The 24,352-nt window shown below is 37.0% G+C and overlaps 1 protein-coding gene across 1 annotated transcript in view; it reads left to right on the forward strand.

Moving 5' to 3' along the window:
- DNTT (DNA nucleotidylexotransferase) overlaps positions 1 to 24,352 on the forward strand; it is an 86,562-nt gene that overhangs the window by 44,356 nt on the left and 17,854 nt on the right. The window contains exons 8-10 of the mRNA XM_068399705.1: positions 7,701 to 7,803; positions 16,573 to 16,836; positions 17,376 to 17,459. Of these exons, the coding sequence (XP_068255806.1) occupies positions 7,701 to 7,803; positions 16,573 to 16,836; positions 17,376 to 17,459 (451 nt within the window). The remainder of the gene's footprint in view (positions 1 to 7,700; positions 7,804 to 16,572; positions 16,837 to 17,375; positions 17,460 to 24,352) is intronic.

Below are 24,352 nucleotides of genomic sequence, written 5' to 3' on the forward strand. Positions count from 1 at the left end.
ACTGTATAGTATCTTTTCATTTAAATATATCATTAATTCAGTTTTAATTTTAATTGTCTTTGCTGGTGGCAGAATTTATTTCAGTTAATTTGATTATTGCTATTTCAGACATTAATCAGCATCCTATTAAACCATCTCACAGATACTAATTATGCCCCAAAATAGCCCTGTGATGTACAGTCAGGGAAGAATTAATCCTCAAGGGACAGGAATTTCAGAATTTCCTTTGATATGGAATACAACATTTCAGTCAGTTTGGGTTTAGATTTCTAGAAATATTCAACTCTCAATTTTTATCAGCTTGTGCAAACCAAGTCCAGTAGGGTGACTGAAATGCTGGGCACTAAAATCAGAGTCCGCCTACAAAATGTTTCTGCAAGTATTTTCCCACACTGATTCTTCTCATCTCAACAGGTATTTTATAGTACATTACTACTTATATGGCATTAGAAAGAAAAGAGAATGAATTTTGACACTGGCTGGGAACCGCTAGTGTCAAACTGCCTTCAAAGGCAGCTAGAATCTAATTCAAATAACAAACCAGGAGAAGATATTCCCATACCTATATCTATCTTCCACAGAGTCCTGATCAGATCTTACTTTATTGTTTTCCTTATTACTTCAGACGTTACTTTTTTTTTGAAAAGCAGGGACTGACTGCCTATGTGGACCGTATTGGGATTCATTCACTAGGGGTGAAATAACAAATGACACCTGCCATAGATACTTGCAATGTAAGGTGGGGAGGATCCTTCTCAGTTAGTAATTTTTTAATAACCATGGGCAAAATTATGATCTAGGATTTGTAATTATCTGTTGCATAAAATATACAGCGCTCTCTTCCTATTTACTACCCTAGTCCTGCAATGGAAGGCCAAAACCGACAATCTTTGGGAAGCTTAGTATGTCTTCATGTGACAAATGGTATAGATGAGCCGTCCAACTGTCTAATTTGATGAACTATGAAATGGTATCTTGCCTCTGGCATCCTCATCAATCGTATATCTTTGTCATGTTTAAGGTGGAGGTACAAAGATCATGCACCTTGAGAACAAATGAAGCTGGTGGTAGAGTTTGGCATGTTTGAGTGCCCCTAGCTTATTCTGGCTGAATGTGTTCCCTCTTCCACTCTCCCTCCGCTGACACTGTCATCATTGCACGGTGGGAGTCAGGCTTGTGAACAGGTACTTTTTGCGTTCCGCTGTATCTGTTTCTCTGTGTCAGTATTTTTGGATTGTTAACTTTGGTTGAGCTACTTCTGCAGTTCAGTGAGCGTTTATTTTCTTGCTACCTACTCAATATGTATGTGAACCACCATTGCATTGACATTGTTGAATCTAAATGTTGTTTTGGAAATGTGGAGCTGACTTGAATATTACGGAAAACTGCTGAGCTAAAGCTGACAGTGATTTGAAGAACAGCTTGTGTGGTGTAGAGAGTTTAGCTGGTCATTTATGACAGCAATGGACTGGTATAGTAGTATGCTGCTACTTAGGCTGTTAGTAGTGTTTACAGTATTGATCAGAATATGTAGTTGAGAGCTTCTGAGGAAATAACTTCAAATGTTACAGCATTTTATTGTAATTTGGAAGACCCTTTCTGTCACAAACAAGATAATTTTCGAACTTCTTTTTTAGCTACTACCCACTTCTTGTTGCAAATGAAATGAGAATGTTGCAAACATTATCATTTCTTCCATTCAACAAAATCCTTCAGCATGAAATCACTGTTGCAAAAACCCTTGCACAGATATAGTTTTTGTTCGTTTCCTTGGAAAGTACCTTGTTCTTTCCTGTCAGTGTACTAATTATATAACTAGAGAAGGTCAATGTCCTTTTGAGTCAATAAAGCCACTTTAGGTCCAGATTTCAGACCTGAAAAAAAGGCCAGAAGAAAGTCTGCTGAAATAATTAATTTCTGATTAAATTCTGAATTCAGTAAATTTGCTCAGGCAAAATATTCTGAGAATTTTACTTATCGGTCTACTTTGCGTTTATATTTTATTAAACTGCTAGTAACTTATACCTGAATATGGAATATTATGGAACAAGGTTTTGAAAATCTGTAGTGTTACAGCCAAGAACTGAATGAAATCTGTGACTACTTTGCAATCAATGGAATTTTTCTCCTCTGGCCATTAAACAATCCAGGATTTTACTTACTGTGTAATAGTTGTAGCACTGTCACACTCCAGTACTTCCAGCTTAAAATTTGTTTTCTCTTTATAATGGGGTTTATACAAGGAAATGGTGTAGTTCTTCATAGTTTGAGTGACACTAACTCAGAATTATTTTAATATCTGGCTGTAAGAAATTGTCCATCTCTTATTCAAGGTCTCAGCAAAGACTGCTTAATAAGCAAATCCACAAGCATGCAGAGTACCTGAGATTTGGAATAAAAATTTATGTTCCTCTTCTGAGAAGGCACATGCTGGTGGGAGACAGGTAATAGAGGTACCTTAATCAGGACTGTGGTTATTAGAGACAGAATTACTGTGCCACTTCTATTTGGTCAAACTCAATGGTTGTCAAATAATAGTTCTACATTGCCAGTACAGTGGGAGTTAAATCAGACCCAGCATAGAGGATACCTCCCTAGAGTAAAAATATGGCATCAATATCAGAATAGTCAGAAAGAAATCTTTGAACTATGCATGCACGTGTGGGTATGTTTGATTATAGCGGTAATTGTATATTTGACTATGCATGCACACTGAGGTTACTAGAGTTTTCCCTCAGGAACACGCATTTTATGGTACTTATAAATTATTTGTTTGCTATATCTAAAAGGAGTGACTCTGCTACTTATCCAAGCTTTCTCTTTGCTGCTTAAACAAAAGTTCATTGTGCTATATCACAATTTGTCCACTCTTTCAACTATGTGTAATCTCCTGCAACATTTGATGCCTTTTCCATTGCCACACAATCATCACTTCAGCAATTGCATTTGGTCTTCCTAGGTGTTTATGCATATTGCTCATCTATATTCAAGGAAATATTCAAATGGCCTCACATATTTTCAAATCACTTGGGGATGTCTGTCGAGAAGCTGTCCTTCCTGCATTTCCCAAAAGAAGAAGGCAGAGAAGGTGACACTTAATTTAACATGTAATGAATTCCCATATTTCTTTCCACAAATAAAGAACTTGTCATTTTTTTATATCAACTTTCAGCATTTTAGCTAGTATCTAGCTTGCTATACAAATGAATTTCAGCTGGATTGCTTTTAATCTGAGCTCTTTGGAAGGAAGGGAGAGTTATATCCTCTGATATTTTGTGCACACTCTCCACATGCTATCTAAGGCCCGCTCCCTGTAGTTTTGGTCTGAGATTACTTTTACTGATTTTCCTAGCTTTCTGTATCAAATTGCGTCTACACAATAAAATGGTCAGGAAAGTGAGAGTTATAAAATCTTACTAGTTTTACGGTGAATATTGGTTGCATAGCAATTCCTGATGGCCTGATTTTTTTCACTGTCTTTCCTGATAACGATCATTCTCAGGAAGTTATTTCACAGCTATGGGTTGTTTTCTTATTCAATGTAAAGGCTGCAAATTATATGGGTAAAACATCCATTAACATTTCTTAAAACTATTGCAATCTGCCATATCTGAATATTAATATTATCTTAAATGTATGTCTTAGTAAATACAATCCAGTTTCATCAAACAGACTAAGTCAGAACATTAGCCAATGTCCAATGTTTAAGAGTTCATATGCCTTCATCTGCAATAAATATTTTCCCACAGTTTTAAGATAAATAAAAGGTTCGGTCAAATAGAAAGAAGCCTGATATGTCTGTGCTGAATCTGTTTCTCTTCTCTGTTATTTGTCCCCCTTCCATTATGTTATATTTTGTGGCAATCAAATGAGTGTATGATTTGAAGATTTACTATGTAACTAATTATATGCAATTAATTTGCTTCATTCCAGGAACCCCACATAAATTTGTGCTTCTTTATTATTTAATATAATTGATCAGATGTTGGAAAGGAGCACCTGTTAGTTGTTAGTCCTCCAGGTTCTTAAATATATATGCTTGATGACTTCATGCAAGTGATTAATGCCTCTGGTATCAGTGGCAGTATTCTCATGTGTAAAGTTCAGTATGCATGTGTAAACACTGAAGGATTTAGCACACATGCAACCTCATTCAACACTTATAATGCTATCATTATGCCAACGAGAATTTTGTCTGAATAAGGAATAGATAGGATTTGCTTAAGAAATGGAGACTTGGCTATGCTGTGACTGCTACAAAATTTAAAAAAACACATTATTTGGAAATGTTCCATCCCTTTTTTGAGAAACAGAAACACAAGTTGGCCAGCTTGTGTCCAGTTCGGGCTCTGACAGTGCAGAGCCAGTTGGCCACAGTCATCGCTGATCTTTCTGAGCAGCTATTGTAAACCTTCTTCTTCTTCCAAATATTAAGTGCCTTCTTCCCCAAAAAGAGTGTTCAAGTGCCCTTCCTAATATGATTTTGAGAGTCAATGGAATTACAGAATATAGCAGCTGTGAAGAAAGTATTTTAGACTGCCCTGGAAAGCTTGATACCAAATTTGATTCCTGGTCCAAAATTTCTAGCCAACAAAGCAAAGTTCACTTTGCATTTCTAATCAGAAGTCAAGCAAATCATTTGTTATTTAGCTGACAAGGACATACCTGAGGTAAATCATTCAGCCTGAGAACTGTTCTCATACAGAAGTGAAGTCAGAGTTTTGCTTGAGAAAGATTTGTAAAAACTATTATAATCCCACTTCAAATGAAGTGTGAATGTCTGAAAACATGAAAATGCAGTCTGTAAAGCAAAACATCACAGCGACCCATTACCAAAAACCTAAATAAACCAAAGACCAATCTAGTACAGTGTTCAAGGTTTTAAAGTCAGAAGTCATTTTTGGCTCTATCCCATCTTATGTGACCTTTATGTAATTTTATGAATACCTGTGATTGCATGTTTGTATGTACACACACACAAATATGTAAATATATAAAAAAATATATATGCGAAAAGCCTTATTCTGATGAAATCAATGGCTGTGTTCCCTTCAGCTTCAATAGAATGACAGTCTGAATCTATGTGCACTTACTGCATCTTTTTGCATGATTTACAAGCCATGAGAATCTATTATACAGCTTTTTAATCTACTAGATTGTTTTTCTATTTTAAGGAAGGTAATAATTTTTTCTAGGATGAAATACATTATTTGTTAAAGAGTACTAGTGGAAATTAGACTAAATGTTCCAGTAACAGCCTGACAAATTCAGTCAGAAATTAATCCAATGTGTATTAGTTCAAAAAGCAGCTGAAATATAACTCTGATAATAACAGTGATTTTTGTATTGTGTGCTTTTATATCAGATTTAAATACTCTAACTTCACAAATAAAAAGCATTTCAATAAATGCTCTTTGTCTTGGGAAATAGATGGCCAGTGAAAAACCTTGTATTTCTTGGGATTTTATGTCTGGATTGATGCAGGATTTTGTAGATGTGGCTAACCTAAAAGAGGCATGTGTTGAGTACCAGAGGAAGAATTGGGAATCCGTGCCTGATTCCATCAGCTTCCAATTTCTTCCTTTGACTTTTTTTTTTTTTTTAATAATTTAAAGCAAGTTTTTTTATGCCACTTTCTGCATCTCTAAGATAGGAATAGTAAATTCCTTCCCTTTGAAAAAACATTTTGAGACATGTAAGTAAAAAGTGCTATGAAAAAACATTTTGAGACATGTAAGTAAAAAGTGCTATGTAAGAGCTTTGGATTATTATGGTAATTTAAGAGATAATGAATGTCATCCTACAAAATAACTTGGAAAGTGTTACACAGAATATGAAATGTTTTTTAACTTCTTGAGTTTGATTTGCTGTTCAGTTTCTAAGCCTAGACTGATGCTTTGTTTGAAACTTCTTTTGAAATCATTTCCACCTGTTTAAGCAGTTTTGACTTTGCTGCAGACACAGCACAATAGTTGCATTATAGTGAGTTAGGCTGCTTGTCAAATGTAAAACCTAGATTTTCATTTCCTTACATTTTGCTGCTAGCAGGGTTCAACCATCCATCAGTGAGATGATTTCCTGTCACACAAATGGCTGTTGACATGTCTGCCAATCAGTTCTGTTCCACAAATTTTCAAGTTTAAGAAATCAGATTCAGTTTTAGGCACTATTTTAAGAGAATGATCTATTTCAATAAATACAAAAAAACCAAACCTTTTGGTTTGTACAGTTCCAATTTTCACTGCTTGTATAACAATTCACAAGTTCTCTGAACACTGGACACAGTGTTGAACTGAAACACACCTGAGCTATAACATCATGTACCCTTGTGAACGTAAGCAAGAGTAGACTTTCCTGGAGGTGTGCTACAATTATGTGTCATGACTCCAGATTCTGAGTGCTTACTCCACCTTCTCCATACTGCACCTAGTTGCAGAAATATGCCTTCTGCTCCTTTCTCCTCAGGCTGGCCTGATTACAGCCAATAAATAAGCAGCTTCGCCAGGGGAGGTTCAGGTTGGACATTAGGAAGAATTTCTTCTCAGAAAGGGTTATTAGATATTGGAATGGGCTGCCCAGGGAGGTGGCAGAGTCAACATCTCTGGATGTGTTTAAGAAAAGACTGGACATGGCACTTAGTGCCATGGTCTAGTTGACAGGGTGGTGCCAGGGCAACGGTTGGACTCGATGATCCCTGAGGTCTCTTCCAACCTGGTTAATTCTGTGATTGATTCTGTGATTCTGTGTATGCAGTCCCTGTGCCAGTATTTAGACCAAAATAAAACCCTTGTATTGGTTCTGCAATCTTCAGATGAATTGCACTCTGAGAAAAATTTTCAGATGTTCTTACATGTTTTATAATTCTGAAAGAAAACATTCCGATAGCATGCTTTTGCCTGTTTTTCAATGATAGATACATCTTAATCTGATTTAGGTTTAACATGTTTAGTAAGTGGATGAAAGGCAAGCAGAATGCTTAAACTCAAATGAAGAAAACCAAGAGGTTATGACATCATTTTTCATTAGGAACATGTACAATTAAACTTTGTGCATATGGATTTAATTGTGAAATCCTTAATGGGTGTAATAAACAAACTTTAGTCACATTAAAGCTGAACTGTTCTCAAAAAAAAGTCAAGCTCAGTCTCTGCAAAAAAGCATTGTTATATTTTAAAAGAAATGTAAAATACTCAGACATTTTATGTCTGCCGTAAAAAGAAACAATAGAGTTATTCATAATCACAGTTTTGTTCATTAAAGTGGACATTAAAAGCTAAAGAAGAATATTTAAGCCTGTGGTAGTCAGATTGGCAAGTTTATTGGTTGTTACTGCACTGGATTCATAATATGTACTACAGTATTTTGATTATGTTTTTTTAACTAAAGAAGACTGAAACCTTCTTTTCAGGGACTTAAAGGGAAGAAGGAGAGAGATTTAACATCACCAAATGGATCTGCAGTATCTACTTGAATAACAGAAAAAATACATCAAAAAGCTTAAAATATTGCATAACAAAGAACAATGACAGACCCAATAAAATAAAAAGAAGATTCTATTTTGATTAGGTTTCAAGAAACAATGTTATCACTTTATGCTGCAAACTCTTTTTATAATGGAGCAAAAATATTCTCTTTGAAAGTAGGGTGAAATTCAACAGGAACTTAACTCTTTTAGTTGTCTTGTTATTTATTGCTTCTAGGGGTAAGAAGATTGGACATGATATAGATTTTTTGATCACCAATCCAGGACCAAGAGAAGATGATGAACTTCTGCATAAAGTTGTTGACTTGTGGAAAAAGCAGGTATGGACTAAATAACATTTGGCCAAAAAAGACATATTCTAATAGCGCTGAATTAAGCCTACGTAGTGCTTAAAGAATGTTGTTGACTCCTTTTTACAGGTGACCGCAATATTTTGAAATTGAATATTGCCCTATTTGGTTATTAATCATGATGGTCTAGGTGCATCTTCCAGATCTGAATGCTAAAGTTGAAGGTTATATCAGAAGTGCTCTACACACATTCTGTTGTATCTTACCCTAAGAATATGCAGCTAGTCAGAGGTAAGAAATTAAGCTAGGTGGAGTTTTGAGTGACAGAGCAAGACTGTTCTTAAACTTTGAAACAAAACTGTATTTGTTTAATATCTCCTTGAGATGGGAGTAGGTTCTCCCAGGGTTCTACCCCAGGGAGCTCCAGCTTTAAGTGTAGTGGATTTGAGTGACCTTGTGGTGTGAGGTGAGCAAGTCTGAAAGCTTAGGTACCAAAGCCCTGGAACTCTGGCTTCCTTTCAGCCCACAGATTAGCTTTTTTCCTGGCTTCCATTGCAATATTGTCAAAATTGACATAGTCTTCCATGATGTCTGGCTTTGGAAGAATGCACACATTTCACAGAGGAATTGTTCATCTAAGGGTTTTTGTTTTTTTCCTGTTCAGATTTCTTCAGTTTCAAGCAGCTTTAAAGTTGGAAGATTCTGAATTATAACAGGTGCAGGTACTTCAAGATATTCCTGGGTCAGAAATGTAGTATGTTGGGAATAATAAGCTTTTGTTTCTTTTTCTACCTGGTGAAAATCTTTCAATTGGCTTCAATGGAAGGGCTTCAAAGTTGTTTTTTCCTGGTAAAATACAACTTAGCTGAATTCCTTTTCCTTTGGTTGACTTTTGGTCTTTGAAATGTTAACAGATTATTATTAATTTCTTAGATTTCTGTGACTTCCATCATAATTCTGTATGGAAAGTGTCTATATTGAAGTAGATTGCTAGCAGGTATAATTTATCATACTCTGATGAAAAGCAATGAAGCTGTGGCAATTAATGAGTGCTGAAGAGCTAATCTATTTTTATCTTTTTATTATTTATGTAAAGTTTCTTTCTCAGTCATTCTGCTCCCTTTACTCTGAGAAAAATTGCATTTCTCCCTGGAAGCTGTCCTTTTAAGGTTAAGCAGACTTGAACCTCTAGGAACCCGTGTGTGGTCCTCGAAAATCCTGTTTGTTATCACATAGCAGAAAGGAAAAGTGACGACAGGCTGAGGCTAGATCCTCAAGGTTAAGCAGACTTGAACCTCTAGGAACCCGTGTGTGGTCCTCGAAAATCCTGTTTGTTATCACATAGCAGAAAGGAAAAGTGACGACAGGCTGAGGCTAGATCCTGCCCCAAGTGCAGCCTTTCATTCCTTCTCCCATTCCATCACACTCCACTTACATTAATGAGAACAATGGCTGTGATCTGAGAAGTCTGGCAACTGCTGAAGCTTTTCAGGTCACTGTGAGCTGCTTTCATTAAATGGAATTGAAAGGAAAGAAATAGAAAATAAATTGTTCTTGCTGATTTTTTTTTAAGGGTAAAATTTGGCAGAAGGGAGTGCAGAGAGAGTATGGGAGGTCAAGGGTGGCCAAGGGTTTGATGAAAAGATTAGGATTCCTCTAGGAATCTCAACATGGAGAAAATGTCAGAAGGGGAGATGCGCAATGGCCGTAGAAACCAAACTCGAACAAGCTGGGGATTGTTTAAAACTATGGACAAATATTTTCTGTGTTCTGTTTGTCCTCCAGAATTTTTATGGCTTATACTACTAGCTACACTGCCTCTCTACTGTGGCTGTTGTTACTATACAGGCTTTTACTGGGACTACTGAAAAAGACGCTGCCAGCAAAATCAAAATGCAAAAAAGAAAGAGAGGAATTATACTCATCTTGCCTTTTTATTACCTTTGATTTCTAAGGGGGAGAGGGGGACACAAAAAACTCCTATACCTGAAGCACTTTTATACATTTTGACAGTACACCTGTCGTCTGCTTCACAGCTTTCCACTTTTGTGCTACTGCTTCAAAGCCTAAATTCATCAAAGAACATCACTGAGGTCACGATGTTGACTTCCTTTCGACAGCTCTTAGCGAAGGATTCTGCAATGTTTAACTTCTAAACCATGGACCCTAGCCTTATTTAAATAGTTTAAAAGGGCCTTTTTCTTAGCTGAAAAGTTTAATGTAACAAGATCCTTCCATTGAAAGCTGTTGAAAACTAAGTGGTTAAATCAACACCATCGTGCTCTTTGATGCAGCATCACCAAGGATAAATGGGCCGAGGAACAGAGAACACAAAGTCTCCATTGAGCTTCAGAGTGGCAAAACAGAAAAGCTGCAATGCAGTACACAGGTTATGGTTTTAATGGTTCCAAAAAGCTTCATAAAGAAAGACAGACATTACTTCTGTGAGTTAGAGCTTGGAAGTCTGTGGGCAAACAGGCTGAGCCATCTGTGTCAATGCAGCTTCATTCACGTACTGTGTAAAGACATTTTCATTTTTTGCTAAAAACCTATATAGCGATATTAAGCGCTGTTCCTGTTGTCACGTATGTACTTTCAACAAAGGAAGAGATTACTGCAGGCATTCCTGCACTCTTCATTTTTTCCACTTGTATTCATTTAAGTATAGTGTTGCATTTTTCTTTTGGCTTTTAGGAAAATGAGGAATGTAGATGCCTGCTTGTGCTTACTTATTTTAGTATATTAGTGGTCTGGTTTAGACTCTATTATTCACCCTTGCTGAGGTGAACAGGACAGGAAGGGAAAGGCTTGGCGTCCCATTAAGGTGTATAGTGAGGGGCAAGTAACTGGTCTCAGTTTTTCATTGCTGGAAACAGTTTTTTTGTAAACAGGGTTCACAGAACATCAGTGTATTCATTATTGAGTGACAGCTGGATTTTAGCAGCAACAAAACCTGTTTCTAAGACAAGATACAGACATGGTTAAGAGGCTGGAACAAAGAGCTTATTTTTTTCTGATGAATGCTCTGCCCATAAGGATGCAGAGCTCCTTTGTGAACACATATTGTCTCACCTTTTGACTCAATGCATTATGAATTTTTTGTTGCGTTCTGCCTCAGCTTCAGCAGGAGCTGAGGACATTCTTACCTAAAATAGACTATTGCATGGTGGTTAGAGCACTGGACATGAGAGAGCTTAGCTTAAATTGCGTTAGGCAGAGGATGGGGCTGAATCTGATTGTTCTGCTTGTGAGGTTATTGGATAAAGTAGGCAGAAGTGTTCCATTTCCTGCTATGTTTTAAGTGAAGCTCCAGGCAGCAGTGGCATTTCTTATGACATCTGATCTTTCTGGTGTGTATTGTATATCTGTATGTGGGTAACTGTGTATGTATATGTCCCTATCTATCTCTCTATCAATTTATCTTGCTCACCAGTGGAAATGCTCATGGCATAGATAGAGCGAAACATCTTCATTCCTGGACTCTGGTGCTGGTCTGTTTATTGCTGTCAAAACCAGGCTGTTCAGGACATGCCCAGAATTAGACCATTCCAATCTACAGGGAACTTCAAGATGAAAAAGGGACCAAGGCAGCTGTACGTTTATGCAGCAGCTGCTAAGTTTTGTATTGCTGATCAAGCCTTTGATGCCATTTGCCTAATGATTCCTCACCCTAACAGGCCTGACTGCTCCCAGGCATCAGTTCTTTGAGCTGTTCCACTTTTCCATCTGTCTCACCTAGGTAAAGATTTTTCTGAACTAACATGCCTACATCCAATTTTGGATTAGCTGTAGGTATTTCACTGAAAAAAATCCAGTTTCACTTTATTAAACCACCTTAGAAGGAAATTAAGAGCAACAACGTATATACATTTCAGAAGAACATACTGGGTTACATTTTCAGGTGGTGTAAAATAGTCCTACTTAGGTTTAACAGAATTAATCCAGCTACCAACAATTATGAATAATGACAGCTTGTAACATTAAAAATAGGATAGGATTTCATTTAATTAAAAATGTCAAAGAATGCTATTGACCATATTTGGATTGATTTTTCAGCAATTGATTACATATTTTTTTTAAAATTCACACTTTTCCTCAGTTTGATAATGGATTTACTCCAATATCAATGCTATGGATGTGCCAGCACTCAGTCTATTTAAGTAAAAGTGCATAATCATTCTAAAAAGGGAAAATTGTTGTGGGCATTAACATAACTGCCTTAAAAAGTGCATTTGGTTTTGATGGTGGTGTAAATTTGAGAAATGAAAATGCCCACATTTTAAAACTTGATTGTGTAAACAAGGTCTACAGCACTTCATGATATATAGAGCAAGCTGAAATTTGCTAAGAACTGCAGGTTCCCTGACATAGAGTAATGAGATGGCTGCTGTTTTGCTGCTCTTTTGCAGCTAGTGGTAGCCAAAACTTCACACAATCTTCATAGCTGACTGCCCCTTCAGGCAATACTTTTTCAAAATATACAGAAGTGCCATGTCAGCTTTGCTTTATGGGGTGATGGTGATGTCCAGTGCCTACTCAGATTAGGTTAATTAGAAACATTATCCCAATGGATATGACCTAGGCTTTGGCTCCTATTTAAAGGTGATATCCTGGCTTTGAATCAGGTTTCACCTGCTTGTTGAACTCAGCACTTGTGTAATTGTTGCCTAATTGCATTTTTTTTTTAAGGGAAGTAGATATTTACAGTGGTCTACATCATCTCAGGCTCTTCCTATTAGCTTTAGAAATTGCCCAGCCAACAAACTATGAAAAAACACTGCAGAATGACCCAGAGAGAGGTAGTCCTAAAATATCTCTCTAGTCACACTTGCTAACCATGAGCAACTTCAATACTTAAAGTGTATTCAAGTAGAAGACACGGACTAGTCAGCAAGGGAAAACAGCAGTAGGAAGGCTCCAATTATAATTTGTTGTAACTTCATGATTGCTTGATGTTACATCTCAGGGACCCCAGGGAGTGTTCCCTTGAAGTTCCTAAATATGAAAATAGAAAGAGGGAAAAAAAAAAAAAAGAGAGAAGAGACCCATCTTTAAACACTGTGGTTTAACAGGCAGAATTTGTACTCTTCAAGCAGCTGAGAGATCTCGAAGGGAGGACCTTTAGTAGGTATCCAGGATGACTTTAGGTAAAGGGAATTTCTTTATTTTCAGTGTGGGAAACACAGCAAAGACTGACCTGTCAAGTTTACCATGTTTTCATTTGCACCTATGAAATGAATAGCAAGCTGGAAATGAGTAGCAAGCTGAAAAAAATTACTCTGAAAACTAAGCAAAGCTGATGCAGATCATTTATAAGATGATAACACAGCTCAGTGTTAGAATGAAAATATTGATGAAGCAGAGGATACAGTGTATGAATAAAAGTTTAAAATGAATGGCCTAAAAGGCCTGAGCATTTTATGTCAAGGCCATTTTATCTATTACAGACACACAGATAATACATAATCATATCTCCTCAAGAGCTTACAGGCTAAAAATCCAAGTATGGGATACTGGTGGCCATGTGTGGCTGTCCCCAGATTTCACTGAGACAAAACGTTCGCTAGGTGCTCATCTGCTTGCCCATGAAGAGAGAAACCACTGCAGGCTGTGATATCTTGCTGTATTTCTCAAGCAGTCAGAAACAAAAATCCTACTAATACTTCCCACCTACAGTAGGAATTCCATTCCTTTTGTTATCCATCTAAAGATGGGCTTTAATTCCTAATTTTTTGCACTAAAACTGGGGAGATTTCAACTTCATTTGAACAAAAAGGACACAAAGACTGATAATAGACTGTGGCAAATGTGCAAAACTGGTGACCTGAGCACACTGTCTACAAACAGTGGTAATGGAAATGTAGGTATTTGGAACTATAAAATAAGACTTTACCAAAACTTAATCTAGTTAGGATTGTGCCTAGGAAAATAATTTAGATTCCTTCTGTGATATGCTATTTAATGCCCCAAATCTCAAAAAGCAAAAAGGAAAATGAAGCAAAAGATGAGAAAACACTGAAGTAGTAGCTAGAAGATTTTTATAGAGAATGGGAAGAATGTCAGTGCTTAATAAAGGCTTGAAGTCATCAATTAATGGTCAATGATTGATGAGATTAAAAGCATTTTTTAGCATTAAAAACAACAAAATTAACTTGACGGCATAGTTTCATCAAGAAGAGTGAGATAATAAGCAGTTATGCATTAACATTCAACAGCTGTTTTGACACTATATTTGGAAATAGCAAGCATCAGTGCCTTGTGATGTTGGGGTAAAGTTAAGAAAAAATTACTATCTGTTTTAAAGATGGATGTGAGAGAGCACCTTCTAAAATTAAGCATTTTCAAATCAGCGGACTTGGCAAATAGTAATCCAAGAGAATGAGCTACATAAGGAGTTTTCTCATATTAGTTTGTAATAAATCTTCAAAATCAGGAAAAATTCCAAAATAGTGAAAGAATGTCAATGCAAGTCAAATAGTTACCATTGAAAAGGTTGGCCCAGTGACCCATAAAACAGCCTGTGACTGATTCCCGGTAAAAAATGAGATCGTTAATTTGAAACTATCATCAACAAAAACCTGGAGGATGAAAATATAATAATACCTATCAGTGTCTCTTCATGGAAATAATATCTTTGTTATGCCTTTTTTGTCAGAATCGAAACTCTGAGTGATAAAAGTAATTTTATTGCTGTAAAGTATTCTCTGAGGCATTTAACATATTATCATGTAAAGTTACCACACTTGCACTATATAAAAGAAATAATCAAAACCTGGTGTTTAATATGGAGATATTCTTCCAAAAATCAGTAATTATTACCTGTGTTCATAAGAGGTCTGACCTGAAGACCATTGTAGTTAACCATTGACAGCCATCAAATAAAACCACTTCTATACACTCTCAGTTCAATATTGCAATTTAAAAAAAACACCAACACAAAAGTAATATGATTCTTTACCATATATTAAGGCATATGTTAATTAAAAGTCAGGAGGCATTCCTGACCATGCTTTTTTATGGTGAGACTAGTATAAGAATTCCTAGTCCAGAGGAAGGAGAATGTGTAAACATTTGAGGAACTTCAAAGGAGAAACAAAAAATTGATCCAAGGACCTTAAGAAATCCTGATGATGGAAATTTTAAGAGTCTATTCATCTCATCAGTGAGAAATCTGAGAGGTGGGTTTAATCAATATATAGGTTTAAAGAAATGTAATAGGAGATATGAAAAACATGTGACAGTTGTAGTCTTGTTGATCTTGAAGACGAAAACTAATGACCTTATCTAGTCAGAATCTGAAGTTAGGAAGTCCAGCTTAGTAGTTTTCCTTCTAGTAATAACAATTAAACACCTGATAGACTATGAAGAAAGCAGTTTATGCACTATTGTTGCTAACTTTTATAACCAAGTTAGATTTCTTTTGCAAAGGCAAATCTCAGAAGTCTCCACTTTCTGTGAAATCAGGAGCTCAGAGGAGTCAGTCATAGTGGTCTCCTGTATTTTATGAATCTATAAAACCTAAATTAAGGGTGAGTGTACCAGGACTTAGGCACACATATAAGTGTTTTCATCATGTGGAACCACTCTCAGAAAGCAGAATCTTTTTGCTACTTGAGCCCTCTTACTAGAGACGGCTTCAGTGACACTGAGCATTGTTATATTATTATGTATCAACCTCCATTTCTATTCTGTCGACTCAAGGATGACTGAAGGAAGTGGTGTGATGGACCGTATCGGCTTTATTTCTTTGTTACTGTGTATTTGACATTATGTATTCTTTAAAAAGGATGTGCTGGGCAGCAGAGAGGGATGGTGCTCCTTGTCTTGTCCCAGGTCCTGTGCTTTGGGTGACGAGAGGTTTTCTGGCTAGTGAGGGGAGATTGCACTTTACCTGAAGGCAGCTGAAAATGCAGAGCTCTAAGAAGCTTTGGGAGTGCAGGGTAAGCCAGAGATGTCCAGAAAATCAGTAGCCTTGGAAGCTGCCTAGAAATACAAAGAACACGCACAAAGACAAGCCTGAGCAATGACAGAAAGATGCTTTTCTTAAGGACCTAGAGGGGATAGTGCAGAGTTTACTGCAATCCCAGGAGCCATTGAAAGGTTGCTGGCTACAGAGCAAAGCTGGAAGAAAGCACTACCTCTTTCCACCCAGCCCTTCCTACAGTGCTGGATTAGAAGGAATTAATTTACAACACTCTATTACTTCCATTTTTCTCACTCTGAATGTTCTTTATTATAAAAAGAAAATCTTGTTTATGCTTTAATAAAATCTGGCTCTTGAGGATCAATAGTTTTTTGGTGCACTCCCTTCAAACAAAAAGCATTGGCAGGGCTGTTCCACATCCCTGGAGACTCCAGACCTTGTCACAAAGAAATCTCATACAACAGACACAGTCCAAATGCTCTGCTTGGAATCTGTCAGCTCCGAACTACTCTGTTTTTCTAGATGTCTTCCACGTGGGAAAGCATCAACCCCCACTCAGAAATTTCTGTTGACATCGACTATAAAAGGCTTAGGAGGAAAGGGTGGAGAAGAATTGCAAATATTGTCTCAGTACAGGGCAGGACATCGTCACTATTAGATGAGTACCACTGAAGATTTCCCTCAAAGGATCTGCTAATATTTTTTGAAAAGTTGCAGCTGTTTCTTCTCTCTGCTTAGCCCAGATCTGGCCCTGCACAGTTCTGTGTTTACTGAAACTGCATTTTACATGAATTTCTTAAAATAACTGTCTAGAAACTCTGGAATTGCAGTAAAACCAGTCCAGCAATTTAATGTGAGCAATGTCTTCTCTTTAGGGCTTACTCCTATATTGTGATATCATTGAATCAACATTTGTAAAAGAGCAGCTACCAAGCAGAAAAGTTGATGCCATGGATAATTTTCAGAAGTGTTTTGCAATTTTAAAATTATATCAGCCAAGAGTAGACAACAGCAGTTACAACGCATCAAAAAACTTAGATATGGCAGAAGTCAAAGACTGGAAGGCAATCCGTGTAGATTTGGTCATAACCCCCTTTGAACAATATGCATACGCTCTCTTGGGCTGGACAGGCTCCAGGGTAAGTAACCACAACAGTCTATGTTTTCTTAGCATTGCTAACCTATTTTCACTGTTGCAGGACCATTCAGAGTTCATGGACTTTTAAAAAATGTTCCTTCTCTCCACACATCACATTTTATGTGTTTGGCTACTTAAAAGCCCTTTTCTTAACTCTGTAGGTGGGTGTCTACACTAAAAATGCACTTTGTGAGGCCCTTTGGTTGAGTAGGCAATGAGTCCGTCTTTCTCTGCCTCACTCAGCTTCTACTCCCTGTTGAGATGATTCACCTACAGACTGTGGGAGCCCATCATAGGCTGTACATATGCTTGCTTTCTTGTGCAGTACCCAACTACTCTCAGACTAACCAACTTGAAATGATGGACTATTGCCTATCGAAACATTGTCCTTTCAGATGAACAGTTCTTTCAGCCTATTGTCTTTTAATAGATGCAATTTTTACATGTTCATTTATTATTTGGTTTGGTGTTGGAGCTCTTACACAAATGATAACAATTTTAATTTGTCAGAATTGCTCATATTTACTATCCCCTTTACAGCAATTTGGACGTGATTTGCGGAGGTATGCTACTCATGAAAGGAAGATGATGTTGGATAACCATGCCTTATATGACAGGAGAAAGGTACTGTTTATTCTTAGAAATGAAACTATTGTGTTTTTATTTCTGAATATGCCTTTTCAGTTTATTTTTTATATTCAAGTATATAGAATATTTTAGCTTGATTCTCTATCTATTATGTGGTAAAATAATACCCACCTTCACAAGATTTAGTTTCACTGACAGAGCCTGATTAAATCTGAACAACTAAATCCAGAAATCTTTTTTGTCATTGCTGAGGTAATTTCTGAAATTTAACAAGAAACATACGTTAGACAATGGTGTTTGGAAGGAATTGTGCAGCCTTCACAAAACTGAGAATAACTCATCTGTAAGTATTTGAAAAAAATATTTTACTGTCCTATTTCAGAATGAAAGGTCATTTCTGTGTCACAGGCACAATTTCAACAGGGATTGTGCTGACATTTCAAAGGAAGAAGGGATATTGAGTGGTACAGGCTCAACTAGAAGGCCTGAGGAAGTTTTTGCAGGGTGTGATACCAAGTGGAGATCAGGGATCATCCTACTCTTAAAGACCTGCATTCCGAAGTCGATATGGCATTCTGTTTAGTCAGGCTTGCTAGTCTTTGTAGTAACTGGTAGTATTTCTGGTCTAAATGCTCTTGGCTGCAGTTATACTGATCTCTGCATTTATCTGGCTTAATGTCTGTATTTGTATTAGGCCATTTTAATAATAAGCAAAAATCAATATTGAAGATGTTTATTGATGTCATTATAGGGGAAGGCAAAAGTACCATGTCAAGATTTTACATTAATCTTTCCTATTTATCCTCATAGAATGGAGACTGCTTTTAGCGTCTCTGCTTACATGCAGCATTGTCTCATTGTTTGTGAGACGCAGCAGTGATCTAAGCCCTCACTCCATTTCAGCTGTCTCCATACGTGCTTGTTAGGCTCAGATGCTATAGCATCCTCAGTTCACATAGAAACCTGGGAAAATGATCAGACTAATGATCCATTTAGTCAAATATTCTGTCTCCAACAATTGTCAATACTAGATGCTTCGGAAGAAAATATAAAATCAGATAGTAGACAAATATGTTATCAAATGTCTAAGGGAGGGATGTTTCTTCACAAACTCAGGGATGATGTCAGTGTCTTTCTGGCTGTCTTTTATATTTTGAAAGCATTCAAAATATAAACTCTTTGCCTCAATATAAGATAGCAAATGTTATTATCTGCAAGTTAATATGTGCTCTGTTAAATAGCTTTTTGGGTGTAAGAGGTAACTGCACTAGGGAAATAAAAAGAATTTAAGAAATGCCAGTGTTATTTTTTGTGTGCAGCAAAATTTGCCTGCCTGGTGTACCAGTATATATCATTAAATCTGATTCTTTTACCCAGAACGCTGATGCATTCCGTGATGCAAAATGGACACTGTTCATTCATGAACAGCATCAATCAGTATTATTTTTTCTTTATTGTGTTTAGGCTTTATATCTGAAGTACTATTCAATTACGTCTGGGAAAGAAAATGTGAGTTTCCGTGTGAATCCATTTCACTGGACTAGCCAGGATGTTTCACAGATAAATGATGAGTTTATCTTCACAGTGTCCTCTGGGAAGAAGAATGCTCTTGTCTTCCCAAATTTTCGAGTAAAGAACTGAGGCAGAGCAAGATTTAAGACCCTAAAAATCCGTTACAGTTTGGACTGAATTTTTTCCTGTTGAGTATCTGCCTCAGGACTTCGAAAAATACATAGAATTGTGTATATCCATGACATGTTTCCTAAAGTCATCAGCTGTAACTGCATTTCCAGTTCTTCTACATGTCAACTTACGTTTTGTGACTGCACTGCCCAATAATAAAGCAAAAGAATTAGTGGGAGGACTGAGGAAGCAAGATTTAAAATTTTTTCCTTATTACTTATTATGATGCAGGAGTTTTATGACAAAGGCAAGGAAAAAAAAATCCAAGCCTTCAGGGCAAATTTCAACTGTCTTGACCATGAAGTCCTTAATCTAGGACTTCCATATATCAAATGAATGACATGAATGGATCAAATGTCCCTTTCCTCTGGGGGCTCTGTTTGCTTTCAAATGTCCCCCCTGCATTTAATTCCAGACACAGCCAGTTTACTTCCAGATTTTATTTTCTGCTGCAAAACACAGACATACTACAGATTTCAAAACAAGAAGTCATGACAGTCTGTTGGCACAACAGAATACTGCTCTTGTCTCTGCTGCATTCTCAGAAATAGCTAAATTACATTAGCTGAAATTTTCCACAAAGAAAGAAAATTCTAAGGCAGATATGCAATATGAAAGATTTCAGCCCAGGCAGCACTGAAGTTATAATCTACTTAAAACAGGGTCTTTTATCAAGTAGTGCCCTTCTAAGAAGAAGCAGGGAGACACCCCCACCCCACACTCACTTCTAAGTATTCTACTATTTATAATCTAATGTGTTAAATTAAAATAATTTTTTCTTATTTTTAAGTTTGCAATTTTGTATTAAGTTATTCCCATAAAGGATATTTTGAACAAAAAGCTTTCCACACTGCCACCCATTGTGTAATAAAGTCAAGAATGTGCATAATACAGCAATGGTGTCTATAACTGAAACTTGAGATGATGACCAATAGTGGAAGAGAAGAAGTTTACAGTAAGTTGTGTGGCTGCCAAGGTTGATTAATTTTTAGGGTCATCAGGTTAGTAAGTTTAAAATTGGTAATGAAAATAATTAGTAGCTTTATGCTGTTTTGGGGAACATGTACTCAAATTGTGAAATGTTTAGGTTTTTTCTTCTTAATTTAATTATGAAGACTAGAGAATCTTCTTTACTGTAATTCTAGTGCTTTTATTTAAAAAACATTTGACTAGGGAGGAACACTGAAAACATGGATGTTTTATCTGTACCGTTTCTTAAATTTAGATTGGAACATGAACATCTATTTCATAAGGACATTTTTCTTTGTGGTTGGAACTCTTCCTTTCTCAAAGGAAAGCTTTCTCAAAGCTAAAAACAATCAGGAAGCAGTTATCCTGGTGGAAGCTGCTCAAGATAGAATCATAGAATAGTTTGGGTTGGAAGGGACCTTAAAGATCATCTAGTTCCAACCCCCCTGCCACAGGCAGGGACACCTTTCCTCTAGACCAGGTTGCTCAAAGCCTCATCCAACCTGGCCATAAACACTGCCAGGGAGGGGGCAGCCACAACTTCTCTGGGCAACCTGTTCCAGTGTCTCACCACCCTCACAGTAAAGAATTTCTTCCTAATATCTAATCTAAATCTACCCTCTTTCAGTTTAAAACCATTCCCCTTTGTCCTGTCACTACTTGCCCTTGTAAAAAGCCCCTCTCCCGCTTTCCTGTAGGCCCCCTTCAGATACTGGAAGGCTGCTATGAGGTCTTCCTGGAGCCTTCTCTTTTCCAGGCTGAAGAGCCCCAACTCTCTCAGCCTGTCTTCATAGGAGAGGTGCTCCAGCCCTCTGATATTCTTCGTGGCCCTCCTCTGCCCTCAACACAACCTTAATTAAGGTTAATTAGGCACTATAGGTAAAAACTGAATCATATCTTTTCCATATTTCTCTCCTTGTTTGCTGAAGAGAGGTTACCTGACATCACTGGCTCTGTCCAGGCAGACAAACTTTCATACATAACTCTCTAACAGTCACTGGGGTATAATTCAGGAGCCGGGACAAATCTTTTCTGCTTTATTCTTCTTCTTTTATTACTCTGTGTGTACAGCAAAAGGGATAGAAAGGTCAGGGATAGTCAAACTAATTCTCTATCTTGATGAAGACCAAATCCTTTCTTTGAAAACACTTTTCTGTCATCATTTAAAATTTTGCAAGCTGGTATAAGAAGTTAATAAGCCATGCTATAGCAAATATACTTTTTTTTTTTGATGGAACGTAACAGTGTCTGTAAGAGTGTCTTTCATTATAAAAGACAACAGTTTCCTGGTTTGCTCTACATTGCAATATATAATTTGGTATGCTTTATTCTTCTATAATAATATTTATCAGCCCTTTGGCACTGAAGCTTCCACTGTGGCCCACTGCCTGAAATGTGATGTGTGTCAGAGAATCCCAGATTCCAGCATTCAAGGGCTTGCATCAGGAGAGAGTCCTGATTACTTTAACGTATTTCCAAAGGGATTCTAACAGGAATAGGGAGCATTAACAGCGTAGTTAGGAATCAATTACATAGCTTTGCAGAGGAGAACAAAAGGAACAAATATTTCCTCCAGGGACTCGTTACACAATCACACTGTGAAATTATTCCTCAGCCTTGATTTTTTTTTACCTAGTGTGAATCTTTTTCGTATATTTGTAGGTTTTGGAAGACAGTGTGCAACTATCAAACTAATGATTTTTTCAGTTCTGCAATAAAAAGGCCATTTTGTAGATCTTCCTTTGGTAGGAAAATTGTGACAAAAAAAATTGAAAATTTACTACCAATTATCTGTTAGACGGTTTTTCATAAAAAGGTGAGTGGATGTCCAAATCTGTGCCTAATTAGAACTGTCCTAAAGCTATGGAAATCAGCACTTGTTTACACCAACTTGAAGTATGAAGTTTCTGTGATTTACATTAGCTAGATATCAAACCTTACAATGATTCCCACACTTATGAATGAAGGAGTTCGTTGATCAGCCATCAGGAAGAAAGAGAAATTATATATTCCCCGTGTCTTATAATATTATTATTGCTTGTTGCACTGATTACACGTGGCACAGTACATTTATGAACCAGGCCAATAAAATTCTCACTGTGAAACTTTACTGATTCATGAACGAATAATATGCTCTCTAAGTAGAAGTGCTTTTGCAAAAAAAGAATATCATTTTTCTGTGTGAACCATAAGTCAGGTCAGCTGAACAAGAGTCTGTTCCTCAGAAAAATTAAGGTCTTTAAGCTGGAAACTGTGGCATCCCTGGTTGTTTTTATACCTCTCCAAGTTGGATTGGGAGTCATTTATCCCTTAACCCAATATGAAGAATTTTTGGTTGCAACATGCATTGTGTCTAGACTTAATCAGGAGCTAATAAGAGTCTAAGCACTGGCCTCTGCTATGTGTTTGTATAACGTGGTCATCAGTTCACTGTCTGAACTGCAGTTTTTAGTCTGCATCTATGTATACAGTTGGCCACATAGTGAGATTTGAAGGGCACTTTCTTTGCAATGATTTAAAGTTTTTGATGTACTAGGGCAGTCATTAGCAAGTTTTGACAACATCATGGCAGCTTTTTAACTGGGTGAAACAGAAAGAGATCTAGTGGATCTAACTAAAGAAGATACAGCTCTAAAACCTGTTTTATTTTTAAACATCTGTCTTTAAACTGAATAACTACCATCTGCTTGCATGAGAATGCAATAAATGTGTGATTTACTTTCACTTTAATGTTTTATTATTTTTAAAGTTTTTTTTAAAGTGGCTGGCAAACCACAGGCTTTCTATTCTTAAAGGAGTAGCTGTGCTTGAAGTATGAGTTCTTCTCCCCTTTTACAGTGTCAGCAACCTGGAATAAGATTCAGGAATCACAAAGGTTGTTGGTTGCTTCTTCACCAAACTCTGGTGCTGTTAGGTAGAGTAGAGTATCCTTGCCATGCGGAAGGGCACTGCAGAGAGTGTCTGAAGCTGGACTCTATGATACTGGATTTTTGCACTCTTCACCAGGAGGGTGGGTAAGACTTAATGTGGAATGACTGCTTTCCCATGAAATGGCTTTCAGACTTAAGCATGTGCTTTTCTTCAGTAAGATATTATTTAAGGAAAAACTTCCTTGTTCTCCACAATATGAAATGCTATGGTCCAGTCAGCTTATAAACTCAGCATCATCCTTAACTTTGAAGTTTGCTCCACCATAAATATAATGTCTTATTATGTCTGTACTCTTCATGCCTTTGTCTCCATGATTGATCTCATACCAGTCTCCATTTCTTCTTAATTAGACATACTTTCATTCAGTGTTGTAGACTCCAATAGTTCTGTAGACTCCAGTGTTGATGCCTACTTTCTCTTGGGTACTATTAATACCACTTCAAAATCCAGGGAATGACTATAAAAAGGGTGGCTACAACTTAGTGGTGTAAAATGTCAGTTTGAGAAATTACTTTCCTTACCCCAGTATCAAAAGGATCCCATAAGCCCTTGTGAGTTACCTAGGAGAGCTGCTGTAGCTCTGGAAGACATAAGCTATGTCTTTCTGCTGAAATTAAAATTAACCAATTTTAAATATAGCTTAGATTCCAGACTGTAAGCAGTAAAATGAAATTCAAGTTCCAAAAATTTCATCATCAAGAAAAGCTGTGGTTTTAATTTTAGCTGATTTTGTTTGAGCTTCTGTTATTCTGACATTTGCTGTTAGCTGCTCTTTGGCATTGCTGCAAAACCTTTTTGTTGCTTGTTACTCTTAAAATTCCACAGGAACATAAATATGTTGGATTCCTTTTGTTTTTCCTGACTCTGGATGTTATCTGAGGTTGCAGCTTGCAGTTCTTAAATACCAGGCTGTTGTGATCCTGTTCTTCCTCATGGCTCATCCATTTGAAGATCCAGTTCAGATATACAATCTTTGTTATAAACAGCTGTAGATTTGCTGCAGTCTGGCTGGTTGAAGTTCTCTCTGCTCTCTCTGGTTCTCTGTGTATAGTCACTGCATATAGAAGGTCCTTCTTCAGCTTCCAAAAAACCTGACATACATGGTTGTTAAGACACTATGCCTGTCACTGGTATCTGAAGTGTTTACATTGATGATTGTGAAGAGAGCTGTCCCAGAAATTTCCATTCCCTTTAAGGAAATACAGCCTAGATAACCATTAGCGTTTAAAGGAAACGTTGAATGAGCAGGCTGAAAATAATCTGATGTTTTATCAGTTTGACTTTTCAGGGTTGTGCACTGTCCTAGCTCTGAACTTGGAAACATCTTAAGTGTGCAGTCAAATCAC

The sequence above is a fragment of the Nyctibius grandis genome, chromosome 4 (genome assembly GCF_013368605.1).
Source record: "Nyctibius grandis isolate bNycGra1 chromosome 4, bNycGra1.pri, whole genome shotgun sequence".
NCBI lineage: Eukaryota > Metazoa > Chordata > Aves > Nyctibiiformes > Nyctibiidae > Nyctibius > Nyctibius grandis.